The sequence below is a fragment of the Aythya ferina genome (assembly GCF_964211825.1).
Source record: "Aythya ferina genome assembly, chromosome: 16".
NCBI classification, from domain to species: Eukaryota; Metazoa; Chordata; class Aves; order Anseriformes; family Anatidae; genus Aythya; species Aythya ferina.
In genome coordinates this window covers 16193096-16205162 of record NC_140315.1, presented here as the reverse complement: position 1 = coordinate 16205162, position 12067 = coordinate 16193096, and the positions used below count along the sequence as shown (strand labels likewise).

At 36.2% G+C, this 12067-nt stretch overlaps 1 protein-coding gene across 5 annotated transcripts in view; it reads left to right on the top strand.

Moving 5' to 3' along the window:
- Positions 1 to 12067, top strand: part of ITCH (itchy E3 ubiquitin protein ligase) — a 66469-nt gene that overhangs the window by 33119 nt on the left and 21283 nt on the right. For 4 of the 5 annotated variants that reach the window (XR_014698665.1, XM_084538492.1, XM_084538489.1 and 1 more), the window contains exons 4-11: positions 281 to 405; positions 534 to 671; positions 3092 to 3134; positions 6122 to 6291; positions 7514 to 7748; positions 9015 to 9110; positions 10706 to 10880; positions 11894 to 11960. Coding sequence is in view for 4 of the 5 variants with exons in the window: in XM_084538492.1 (XP_084394618.1) it covers positions 281 to 405; positions 534 to 671; positions 3092 to 3134; positions 6122 to 6291; positions 7514 to 7748; positions 9015 to 9110; positions 10706 to 10880; positions 11894 to 11960 (1049 nt within the window). In the remaining variant the exon portion in view is untranslated. The remainder of the gene's footprint in view (positions 1 to 280; positions 406 to 533; positions 672 to 3091; positions 3135 to 6121; positions 6292 to 7513; positions 7749 to 9014; positions 9111 to 10705; positions 10881 to 11893; positions 11961 to 12067) is intronic. The other variant, XM_084538491.1, reaches the window with a different exon arrangement.

Genomic DNA, 12067 nt, shown 5'->3' with positions numbered 1-12067 from the left:
ACACAAATGTTAATTACAAACTAGTAGTTTTTCTCTAAGTATTTCCCCTAATAATAAAAAACATAGTCTGTGAACAGTCTTGCAACACATTTGATTTATGTCTCTTTCCTATATGAAAAGAGAAGGTAACTGTGTACTAAAATGTCATAATTTAAAAGGGTTTAATATTATTACCATAATTTCTTTTTTGAAACTTAAATGTTATTTAAAAACAGTTGCTGTAGATTATTCAGTTCAGCCAACAAGTGCCTTTACATAGTATTCAACCTTTTCTTTTCAGAATCGTCACTCCTGTAAGTAAATTAACCTTTCGAGTCTGGAGCCATCAAACATTAAAATCTGATGTCCTTCTGGGAAGTGCTGCTCTGGATATTCATGAGACTTTGAAATCAAACAGTATGAAACGTAAGTGTAAATTTGAGTGCTGTGTGCAGCTCTCTAAAGACTAAAGTTCTGTGATTGTCTTCTTAAATCAAACGTACTCTTTCGTTATGTAGTAAGATAAACTCTCACTTTTTTCTGTACTTTTTCAGTTGAACAGGTAGTGGTGACATTGCATCTTCTTGGTGACAGAGAACCAGCAGAAGTGGTAGGAGATTTGTCTGTCTGTCTAGATGGGATGCAGGTAGATCCTGAACTCCTAACCAATGGTGATGCCTCAAGTACAAGGAGTAAGTTCAAATATACAATCTACATAGTGTCTGGTATACAAAGCTTTTTCTACTGGATGTTTTAACACAATATAATTGTAATGATGTTTTTTTTTTCACTTCATATTTGTAGAGACCAAAACTCCTGTGTGCTTTATTTTGAGGTGGAGTCATAGTCCACAGCAAAGATTATCAGCATTACTGTAATGCAAATAAGATCAGAACGTTTCTTTTCTGGACTTCACTAACTTTATCTAGGAACTCCAAACTCTTTTTATGCCTTGCTTTAATGAAAACCTTTAGTTTCCTTCAATTTTTCATAACATTGTAAGCAGAAAAGCAATATAAAGAAGGTTAGTTTAGTCTCATAAGTATTCCAATGGCTTCAATAGGAAACAATATTTTATATTATCTTTAAACATCTCATTTAATTTAAGTAAATGCTTTCATAGATTTTGTTACCTCTGGAGTGCTGCAGGGGGAGACTCAGAGATGACCTTGTCGCTCTCTTCAGGTACCTTAAAGGAGGCTGTAGCGAGGTGGGGGTTGGTCTGTTCTCCCACGTGCCTGGTGACAGGACGAGAGGGAATGGGCTAAAGCTGTACCAGGAGTGTTTTAGGTTAGATGTTAGGAAGAACTTCTTTACTGAAAGGGTTGTTAGGCATTGGAACAGGCTGCCCAGGGAAGTGGTGGAGTCACCATCCCTGGAGGTCTTTAAAAGATGTTTAGATGTAGAGCTTAGGGATATGGTTTAGTGGGGACTGTTAGCGTTAGGTCAGAGGTTGGACTCGATGATCTTGAGGTCTCTTCCAACCTAGAAATTCTGTGATTCTGTAAGTTGATATCTTCAGTCTCAGATAGCTAGTATGATAACTGAAAATCTTGAAGTAAAATGTGTAATTAGACTAAAATAAAAAGTAAGAGATTTCAGTTCCATTGGTGCAGGACAGGCAAAAGAGCATGTCTTGAGGGTAAATGTACAGTGCAGACTAGAAACATGTAAAGTGACTGTAGGTACAGCAGATAGCTTCTCCAATGCTGGAGGAATAAACTAGGCGGTTGATTGGCTTGTTCAGGAAAGGCAGTTTTTTGGGCTTCTGTTTTTTTCTTAGGTTTGTTTGTTTTAAAGGACTAAATGAGGTTAATTTCTGATTTCATCCAAGTATCACAGGAACACCAAGTTAGCACACTAGACTTTTAACAGTTATTTCTTAAGACTTTTTTTTTTCTGTAAAGAAAAGCCAAATACTTGGATTGTGTGGGACTTGTAGAGCAGTGCTGAGGTATGTTGACAGAAGCACCTGGTGAAAGTAACAAATTTTCCTCAGATGCAATATTGGAAGAAGTAAAAGCATGGATGAAAACCATTTCCTTAAATTCATCTACTGAGAAAAACATGCTACAAAGAAGAAAAAGTCATGCAGTTAGTGGAACTGAGTACTATGTATAGTTTTGGGCTCTACAATACAAGGCAGATGTTGACATGCCAAGCAGAAAGAGTGAAATCTTAATCAAAAGTAGTCTAACAAATTCTTATTGTACAAAGCTAAAGGTACTGATAGTCAGATGCACTGTTTACTGACTAGCCTTTTAAGTTTTCTGTTTCTGTAAATAAAATCATCTCCTTGTACAGCACATTAACAGCATTATAAGCCTTTACATCATAGTCTTTATCTTAGATATGTAGTTAGTTCCCATCAGAACTGATAACTGATTCTCTTGTTAATTACATTCGTTTAATTCTGTGGAAATAAAGTGTTTGTGCTGTCTGTATGAATGAGTACTTCAGCGTTGTATATTCAAGCATTGTGAGTACTGGCACAAAAGGCAAATATTTGCAAGGTAGCTGAATAAGCAGTTGCAAAACATTTGCAGATCTAGGCTGAGCTGCTGTAATTCTGTTAGGACAGCAGCCAAATTCTCTACCTGCTTGAATGCCTTTATGCTAAACAATTTACAGAGAACGGGAAGGGTCCAGGCTGGATAGCCCCAGATAGTAAAGTCCCTGCTGTTGTTTGTTAGCCAGTCAGAGAGATTTTAAAGAAGTTGTTTCCCTAACTGCTCTACATATCAGCAAAACAGGGTAGAGAATATGAAAAGGAAGCTCCACTTGAAAAATTGAGAATGCTACTTGATACAGGGACCTCTTTGCATTTAGCAATATTCATACAGTGGGATGAAGTAGTATTTTAACTTCCAGAAAGTGGAAATATTGCTGTTTTCATGCTTCACAGCAGCAGTGCATTAAAAATCATATAAAGAGAGAGAGATGAAAAATATATACAGTCTTGAAATAAGACAGTAGATAAATAACACTTGTAGTGCATCACCTCCACATTTGAGAAAAATTTGAGCATTAAAGACTGTTTTGTTTTGTATTCTCGGAAATGATTTAAAGTGTTGCTTATGCTACTGTTGCCTTTTTCTTTCTGTTATTTAAGGTCCTATACAGAATGATAGCTCCAGAGCAAGGAGTGATACATGGTAAGATTTTCTTTTCCTATTTTTTGTACTGCCTTAGCGTTTGCATTTCTGAATGAGGAATTGTCTGTTTTACCTACATGATGACTGAAGAATTTCTGAGTGTGGACTGCAACAGTATCTGTTAAGATCTGAGCATATCCTTAAATAAAAATACTATACAATTGTACATTCAAATATTAATTTTTTTCTGTATGAACCACATCTAGCTTCAGTTTGCCTCCATACCTGACTGATCTTTTGTGCTTTTATCCCTTTGTGTTCCTCATCTCCTCAAAAAGCTTCGTTCCATGAAAAAGTGTGCTACAGACATAACATATTCTTCAGCCTTATAAAGTCCTTAAAAGAAATGCCTTATGGATTTATTTAGTGTTGTTAATATGTATCTTTATAAACAATATATTGCTGGCTTTGAGTTTGGCCGTTACTCTTTGAAGATCTTTTCTGTGTTTATCTGTTTCATTTAAAATATTGTAAAATTGCATGGACATCTTTGGCATCAGAACAAATGCTTTGCTTTGGTTGTATCCACTAGCAAATCTAGATACCCTGTTTTTACGATTAATCCCAGTAATAGTTCATTCTCTGCTTACCCTGAGCCACACCAAAATTGCTGAAGGGGTATGTGCTGGCTTTAATTGTTCTTCACTAGGCACTTTGAGCTTTTGCTGTAAGGTGCATGCATATTCTGTTGTCTCTTCTGGGAGTGTGGCACCTTGAGTTAAGGGAGCTAACAGCTACAGGACCAGTGATGTTTTAGCTGCCACAGTGGCTTACTTTGTACATTTCTGCCTTAAAGAGGACTGAAGTACATCTGATGTTATACTGACTCTCATACATCAGTTTGCATTTGTAGTTCAAAAAGTGTGAATCTTTTCACATACAGTATTCTTGGATTTATAACTCTTGTGAAAATTCTCGAGCTCAGTGTAATTTTTCAGTGTCACAGGCAAATTCTGTTCTGTTTTGAGGACATGTGGTTGAGTGTCTGAGCTTGACTGGCCCCACTGTGAGAAACTAGTTCAGAGAGTATAGTAACAGTATACTTTAATTTTTTCAAGAAAAACTAGCAAGCTGCAGTTTAGAACTAGTCTAAAAAGGAGTTGTCTTACTCCAACGTCCAGACTATTTCTACTTTTAATGTGTGCTGAGTGTCACCTCCATTTTTAAGACAAGGGTCCCTCTTATGTACTGAAGTAAAAAGTTTTCTTTGAGATATATTTAATCTCCCAGTGATTAATCAAATTGTTTCAAAATAAATCATGCATCTGTGGGATTTTTTTTTATTATTATAAATACCACTTTTTTTTTTTACACAGTTTTCTTTTACAACATGGAGGTACCAGAATTATATTTAGGCTTTTTAAGAAGATTCCAAAAGCTGTCTAATAACTGCAGTGTTTTATGGTTGATACAGGATTATGTACCATGCTAGTTGGTAGGATAAGTGTGACCATACTCAGTGGATTAACCTGCAATGAGAGCACCAAGCCACTTTAATTAGTTTTCAGTACTACAAGTATTTTAAGTATTTGTACAGTGCACAACATTCTTGGATGACCTCTAGAGAAGCTAAGTTAAATTCCACTATTCTTTTATAGATTATAACTCACTGAACTGTGTACTCTAGAGTCTTTCCCTAACGGTTTTATTTTCTATTTTTTATGCCCAGAAGAATGTTTTCATGCTTGAGTATTCCAAATGTCTGAGTGTATAATAGTATACTAATAGTAGTAACATGTGCATAGTTTTACTACTAACCAGTGGGGTTTCTGGTGTTCATGAAAGGTTTATTTTCAGGATCATGTAAATGATCTGGAATATGTTTAGCAGTGCTTATTGCTATATGCATAACAATGCTTGCTGCCTGTTCCAGGTACATGAAAAATAAAAGGTTATACTTGACTTTATTATTCAAACAGTGGCAGTATGTTTTCTTGACTGAGGAAAAGCTAGGTGGTAGTTCTTTCAAATTTCATGTCTCTAACAATTTATACGTACTTTCATAGTATGGTATAAATTGTCATATGTACCACACCTGCTATAGACCAAAAGTGTGTTTGATACTGAGGTCAGATATATATGGTTCTGCTTGATCCTCTATGACTCTGTGATTTAATTGGGCCTACCTACTGATATTTGTGTGTACTTAAAAGTATGTGATTTTAGAGGTATTGGGTTGAAACCATAAGATGCGTTTTTGTTACTAATGGCCTATGTATTTGACTTGTCAGTCCACTAGAATTTTAATAAATCTTTTTATTTTGCTCAACATATTAATTCTGAAAATAAAATGTTTTAGATGTAAAGACGTGGATATGTTTAACTCTGCTCAAAGAGGCATAAATATATCAGAATATATAAGTGAACAGTACAGAATGGATGGGGACTGGTATTTAAAGTTAAGTGCTTGAAAAGTTGAGAAGCTTATATTCATTCACAGCAGCTGCATTTCACGTTCAGAATGTGAATGCTTAGTCATAAATTCTCTAGCCATTTCCAGAACTGAGTTAAGGGAGAAATCTGTGTATACATAGTTAAGTCTTCTAAAATTATCAAGCATTCTTTGTATTCTGAGCATGTGCTCACCCTTTGGAACCAATGCACACAGGCTGTTCTCTGGTCTTAATCAGCTTCCTGTCTTAGAGATGAATGGCATTCATTGGAACAGCTGAGCAGCAAAATGTAGAAGGCCCAAAGGCAATTGTATTGAGTTGGATGAGGAAAAAGGAGATTTCAGCAACAGATGTTAATACATCTGTTGCACTATCTTTTCATCTGTTGATACCTTTGTACCATCAGAAGATAAACTATCAATATCAAATGTCAAACTGTCAATATCAAATGTTTCTAAAAATACATAGACTTCTATAATCCTTGAGTGTAAAAACCTCATCCAGTAGTAACTACTACATTCTTAGTTCTTTTATAAAGCTTGGTGTAATCACAGACTATCAGTATAATTCTCCTTTCTGTCTTTTCCTGCAAAGGACCAACTCAAATGGCCTTGAAAACTCTGATGATGCTGCTCCCAATGAAAACAAGACTGTTAATGGCAGTGATTCTCCATCACTCACAAATGGAAGCTGTAAACCTTCTAGACCTCCCAGGCCTTCCAGACCACCTCCACCAACTCCGCGCAGGCCTACTTCAGTAGTTGGTATGTATTCTAGGAGCAGGCATTCATTTCAAAGCTATCAATAAGCCACACAGTTTTAGAATGAACACAGCGATTGCTGAGGCATGTTTTTAACTACTCCATTATGTCATGGCAAAGTCTTCGGCAGTGAAGTTCTAAAGGATTATTTTTTCAGCTTGCATTCAATATATACTGTTTAGTCATTGTTTGTATTATTAGAAATTTCTTGCCTCCATGTGTGATATACGATGATTGTAGTGATGCTTCTAAATGTAACAGAGATGGTGGCAAAAGAACACAAAGGAAAGCTACTATTGCATTCCATTAAATTTAGTAAGTCTTGGAAAGCAATCTACTGAAGGACTCATTAAACTCCCTCCAGTAGATAATACTGGATTTTGAAAGACTATTGACTTGTTTTTACAATTCTACTTAAGTTCTTTGAAATAGCAGCACTTAAAACATTGATTACTCTTTTGCACGGAAACAGATAAAAGTGTTTTATTTTATCCGATCATTTAAAAATTACAAAATTTTGAGATGTGGTCCTGAGAAGTTAGTTGATAGATGTTTTCAGGTTAACTGTTCTACACCCGTATACTGCCGTCTGTTTCAGTGATCCCATTATCACAGTTGATAAATACCTATTTGGGACTGGAAAATGGACTATAGTAATTACTTCAAAAGCTAAATCCAGTGTCGTTCAGTAATAAGGCCTGACTTACAGCTTTTAATATCACCCAGCAAATGGCATCCAGAAAAGAAAATAAAGAAAAGCTGAAAGCAGTTAAAGAATGCATGTATTCTCCGTCCCACATCCTTAATTTTTCCACATCATGTCAATCTTTCCTTGAAAATATTAATGCTTATTATCCCTTATAATATTATTGCAAACAATAAATGCAAAATTAATAAATGCAAACAAGTAGCTTTTTGTTTATAATCATTTAGTGTTTACAGAATGCAGACAACTTGCTTTGGTAAACATATTTTAACAGTAATGTCAAAATTGTGCAGCTGATTGGCCGTTCTTGGATTAAAGCATTTTTACAAACTGAGATGAAGATGCGTTTTTAGTTCTTGTGTAAAGTGTGAAATGTGGCTATATGCAGACTCTTCAAAATACATGTTTTTGCGTGTTTACTTTTGTGATTCAGAACTTCTGAAATAGGTTGCTGATAAGTAGAGAAATACCAATTAGTGTTTTTTTTCCCTTCCTGTCTTTTGATCTTTGACATTATAGCAAGTGTAAATGGTCCTTCATCCACATCTACAGAAAATGATGGGGCCAGTGCAGGATCACTGGCAGGTCCGGCTGCAAGTACATCTTCAGAACAGAGCCCTGAGGGGGCAACAGCTGCAACGACAGCTCCTGCAACTGCTGCACTCACCACGCCTCCAGTATCAAGACAAGTCCAGCCAGGAAATCCTCCAGCTCAGGCACTTACTACAGTCAGTCAAGGTCCTCTTCCACCTGGGTATGAGTTTAAAGACTTTTTGTGCTGATTTTTCTCATTTTATTTTCTGGCAGTAGGCATACTGAAACAAAACATCTACCTTTTACTGTGTAACAAAAATTCCCCAAAATGCTTGAAGTGGAAGTTCTCTGTTTGATCTAGTATATCTTCAAGCATAGTTTATTCAAGAAAGAATTTGAACTTTCAAGTATTTCTGATGCTTTTCATATACTGCCGAGTCAGTGAAACATGGAAGTTTTAAATCACAAGGCAGCTTGCTGTCTTCAAATTGAAATGAAGTCAGGTAGTAAAATACTGGAATGGATAAGTAAAAGAAAAGGTATTATTGCAGGACATAATTTGCTGTCTTCCATATTTTGGAGGTTGCAGCTCCTCGGAGTAGTGCAGGCATAATGTGGTATTTTACGTGCATGTGGAATTTGCCAGGTGATTGGTCTGTTGCCTCAAAGCTCTGATTTAGATTCTTAATTTTTTCTTAAAAAAATAAATGTTTCTGGACTCTTTGAGTGAGGGAAAGCAAAAGCTTCCTGATGTGAATGGTATAATTGGTGATCATAACTGCCTGCAAATTAAGTCAGGTAATAAGCAGTGAGAGAAATCTGAATAACCTTACAGGACAACTGTGAAACATAAAAGCACTCTTGAAAATATCAGTTTTTGCTTAACCACTTTTTGTTAGAAATGACAAATTAGTATGCTTCCTTCCCATGTTATATTTGATACAAATACAAGAGTAAGTATCCCAAATGCTGCATATTCAGAAATCAGTGCTCTTATGATGAATTCCACATATACGTGATCTGTGCGAAATTTGCATAATTTGGGGATTTAAATTGAATGAAATTTATTCTAATAGGATTATGCTCCTCAAATGATACTGTTCAACACATAACTGAACACATATTTAATACTGAATACAAAGCATTACTTCATTGCTTGAGAAGACTGCATGCATATATATGCATTTTAGCTTCAGTTTTCCAGAAACTGGAGGTGGTCATGTGGAAAGTTTTAAAAATATTTTTCATTTTTTATTTTTTTTGTTCTAGTTAACATAGAATTACTGCTAATATGGACATTGTACCACTGTATATTGTACAGCGTTTTGGTGCATACCATGTACCAAAATGGTCAGGTGTTTTACATAGAAATAAGCATTTTATGAAAACAAACATTTCTCCTCTTTATACTGTATGCTTTATACTACAGATGAATGGTTGGAGTACATTCATCTTAATAAAAATAAAAGTATTGTTTTATTTTCAGTTGGGAGCAAAGAGTAGACCAACATGGTCGAATATACTATGTAGATCATGTTGAAAAACGAACTACGTGGGATCGGCCAGAGCCTCTTCCTCCAAGGTGAGCCATGCAAAATCATCTCCTTGCCTAGGATATGTTTGGATTGGTTGTATCAGAAATTGACTGACACTTTACTAAAGCTAAAGAGCAGGTTTGTAAATAGCATTGAGCTCAAACAATTGCTCCAGGTTATCTCCAAATAGTTCAGGGATCTCCTGGAAGGAGTCCAGCAGAGGGCCACAAAGATGATACGGGGCCTGGAGCATCTTCCCTATGAGGAAAGGCTGAGAGACCTGGGTCTGTTCAGCCTGGAGAAAAGAATGATTGAGAGGGGATCTCATCAATGTGTTTAAATACCTGAGATGTGGGAGACAGAGGGATTTGGCCAATCTCTTTTCAGTGGTTTGCGGGGACAGGACAAGGGGTAATGGCCACAAGACAGAGCACAACAAGTTCTGCACCAACATGTGAAAGAACTTCTTCATGGTGAGGGTGACGGAGCACTGGAACAGGCTGCCCAGGGAGGTTGTGGAGTCTCCTTCTCTGGAGGCTTCAAGGCCTGTCTGGACGCCTACCTGGGCAGCCTGCTCTGAGGAACCTGCTTTGGCAGGGGGTTGGACCCTATGATCTTTTGAGGTCCCTTCCAATCCCTTCAATTCTGTGATTCTGCAGTAATGCATAATATACAGTGTGGAAAAGAGTTGAATGTTAAAGATAACAGAATTGGAATTTCCTGTCAAAGCATAAGTGTGTGTGTGTATACTGAAAAATGGGTTAAAGCTAAAGACAGCAAACACCCCTGACAGTAGAAGAGAACCAAAACCACAGAAAGGTATTTTGGGATTAAGATAACTATTAGCTTGAGCAAAAATGCCCTTGGTTACTTCTTTATCCTGAGGTTACTGTTTACACTCTTTTGATCCTGCCTCAGGGTTCCCAGCTGCTAATTTACTATGCTCTTATAAATTATCTTTGGTTATTAGGCTTTTCCAGCTCTTAGAACAGCCAGTAATGTTAGTCTTTACATGGAAGTTGTATTCTTATTTGTTCTTTGTTTTTATTTTCTCCTGAAGTGAAAGGAAAATCAATTGTTTTATTGCACTTCATTCATACTCAGGTGGCTCAAATGTTATGCAGAATTACAAAGTAAAAACACGTGGGACCCTAAAGAGAACTTGATTTGAAAGAAGAAGCAAGCTGGCAGACTGTCTCATAAAAAGGAGCCTACCTGTTGTACTCAACTTGTTTTAAATTCTAAGATGATTTACTAATTTTGTAAATAGTATTGACTTTATATGAACTGAAAATAAATAAAAACACACACACACCACCACCAAAACTTCATTTTCTGCCCAAACCGACTGATCTTGTCAGAAAGAGAATGAGGAAATCTTGCATTGTACAGCCAAACTGTCTGAGCTTTTGTTATCTTTTTAGGACAAACCTGTAGACTTGTGAATTGAGTGGGATAAATGCCATAATAACAGTATACCATTGATAGTGGTTCGTGTAGCATTTAAAAAAATAGGTTTAAACCTTTCAGCGTTAAAAATGAAAGTACAGTAAATAGAATGAGTTTGACTTCTGAGCCCTTAAAGTTGTCAGCTATTGAGAACTGATGCTTCTAATTTATTTTTTTTTCATTCTTTTTAAAGCTGGGAGCGACGAGTTGACAACATGGGTAGAATTTACTATGTTGACCACTTCACCAGAACCACAACATGGCAGAGACCAACATTAGAGTCTGTCCGAAATTATGAGCAGTGGCAGCTTCAACGCAGTCAGCTTCAAGGAGCCATGCAGCAATTTAATCAGAGATTTATATATGGGGTAAGGAGTACAATGCTTACTAATGCTGATAAAAGATAAGAGAAGTATCTTTTCTACATATTGGAACTATATATGTACTTGTGTTTTGAGAATGCTTGTAGGTGACTTTTCCCAGCAAAGACACAAGTTTTTGTTATGGTTTATTCTTTGTGATATATAGTATCTTTACATTTGTTAGCATGGCATGAGCCTTGGTTCAGTAACCTTAATTCATGTCCTTGCAATGACTGCAGGCAGTGTGATACATTTTGTTCGTCAGCTGAATATATATGGTGTTCTTTGGTAAAATGTATGTATAATATTAACAAAAGCCAGTAGTTCAAAGCAAACTGCAGCATAGTAATAAGGTGTTTTATTTAAATTGTGCCTTGCAATGACCTAAAAGGAAGGCAGGCTCATAGGACATGTTTCAGCTCTGGGTAAAATACATGCTATGAAGGTAGAAGAAAATAACCCTTCCAAAATTTCAAATGTATTGTTTACCTCTGAATAATAGACTTCAGATAACTCCTTATAATGCTACTAGTTTGTTAAAAACAGCATAGGTGCTAGATTTGCTGTATATATGCAGAAAAAACACTTCATAAATGGTGGTAGGGAGAACAGTACTAAATGCAGGACTGAAGTGATTTACTTCCCAATTGTTTTGGGTACTGTGGTACTAATTTCCCTTCTGTGCAGGCAGGGACACTTCCCAAAGAATAATTATTTTCTTGGCACTGCAGTTAATTAAGTATGCCAAGGGCTATAAAATTAGCAAACAGAAGAGCTGTGAATCCTTAGTACAAGGAAGAAAGAGAGCTTAAATAAAAGACGAATTTGTAATACAACATATGCCATCTCTGGAATAAAAAAAAAAAAATGTTGGCCTCTGATATATGTAAAAATATATATATGTAAAATTAACAAAAATGCATTTACTTTAATAACTTATGATGGCTATGTTAGAGCATTGGGAAGGCAAATGGATGGAGGCTAGTCATTAATGCACCATTTGTTTGTGTGACTTGCAGAACCAGGACTTTTCTTCCATGCAAAGCAAAGAGTTTGATCCTCTTGGCCCTCTGCCACCTGGATGGGGTAAGACTGACTTGAAACAGTGTTTTGTAATGCAGTGTAATTAGACATTAGAGCATATTTCTGCCAAATTATCTTGTCAGCTGTTCTAGGCTAATTTTATGTAAGAG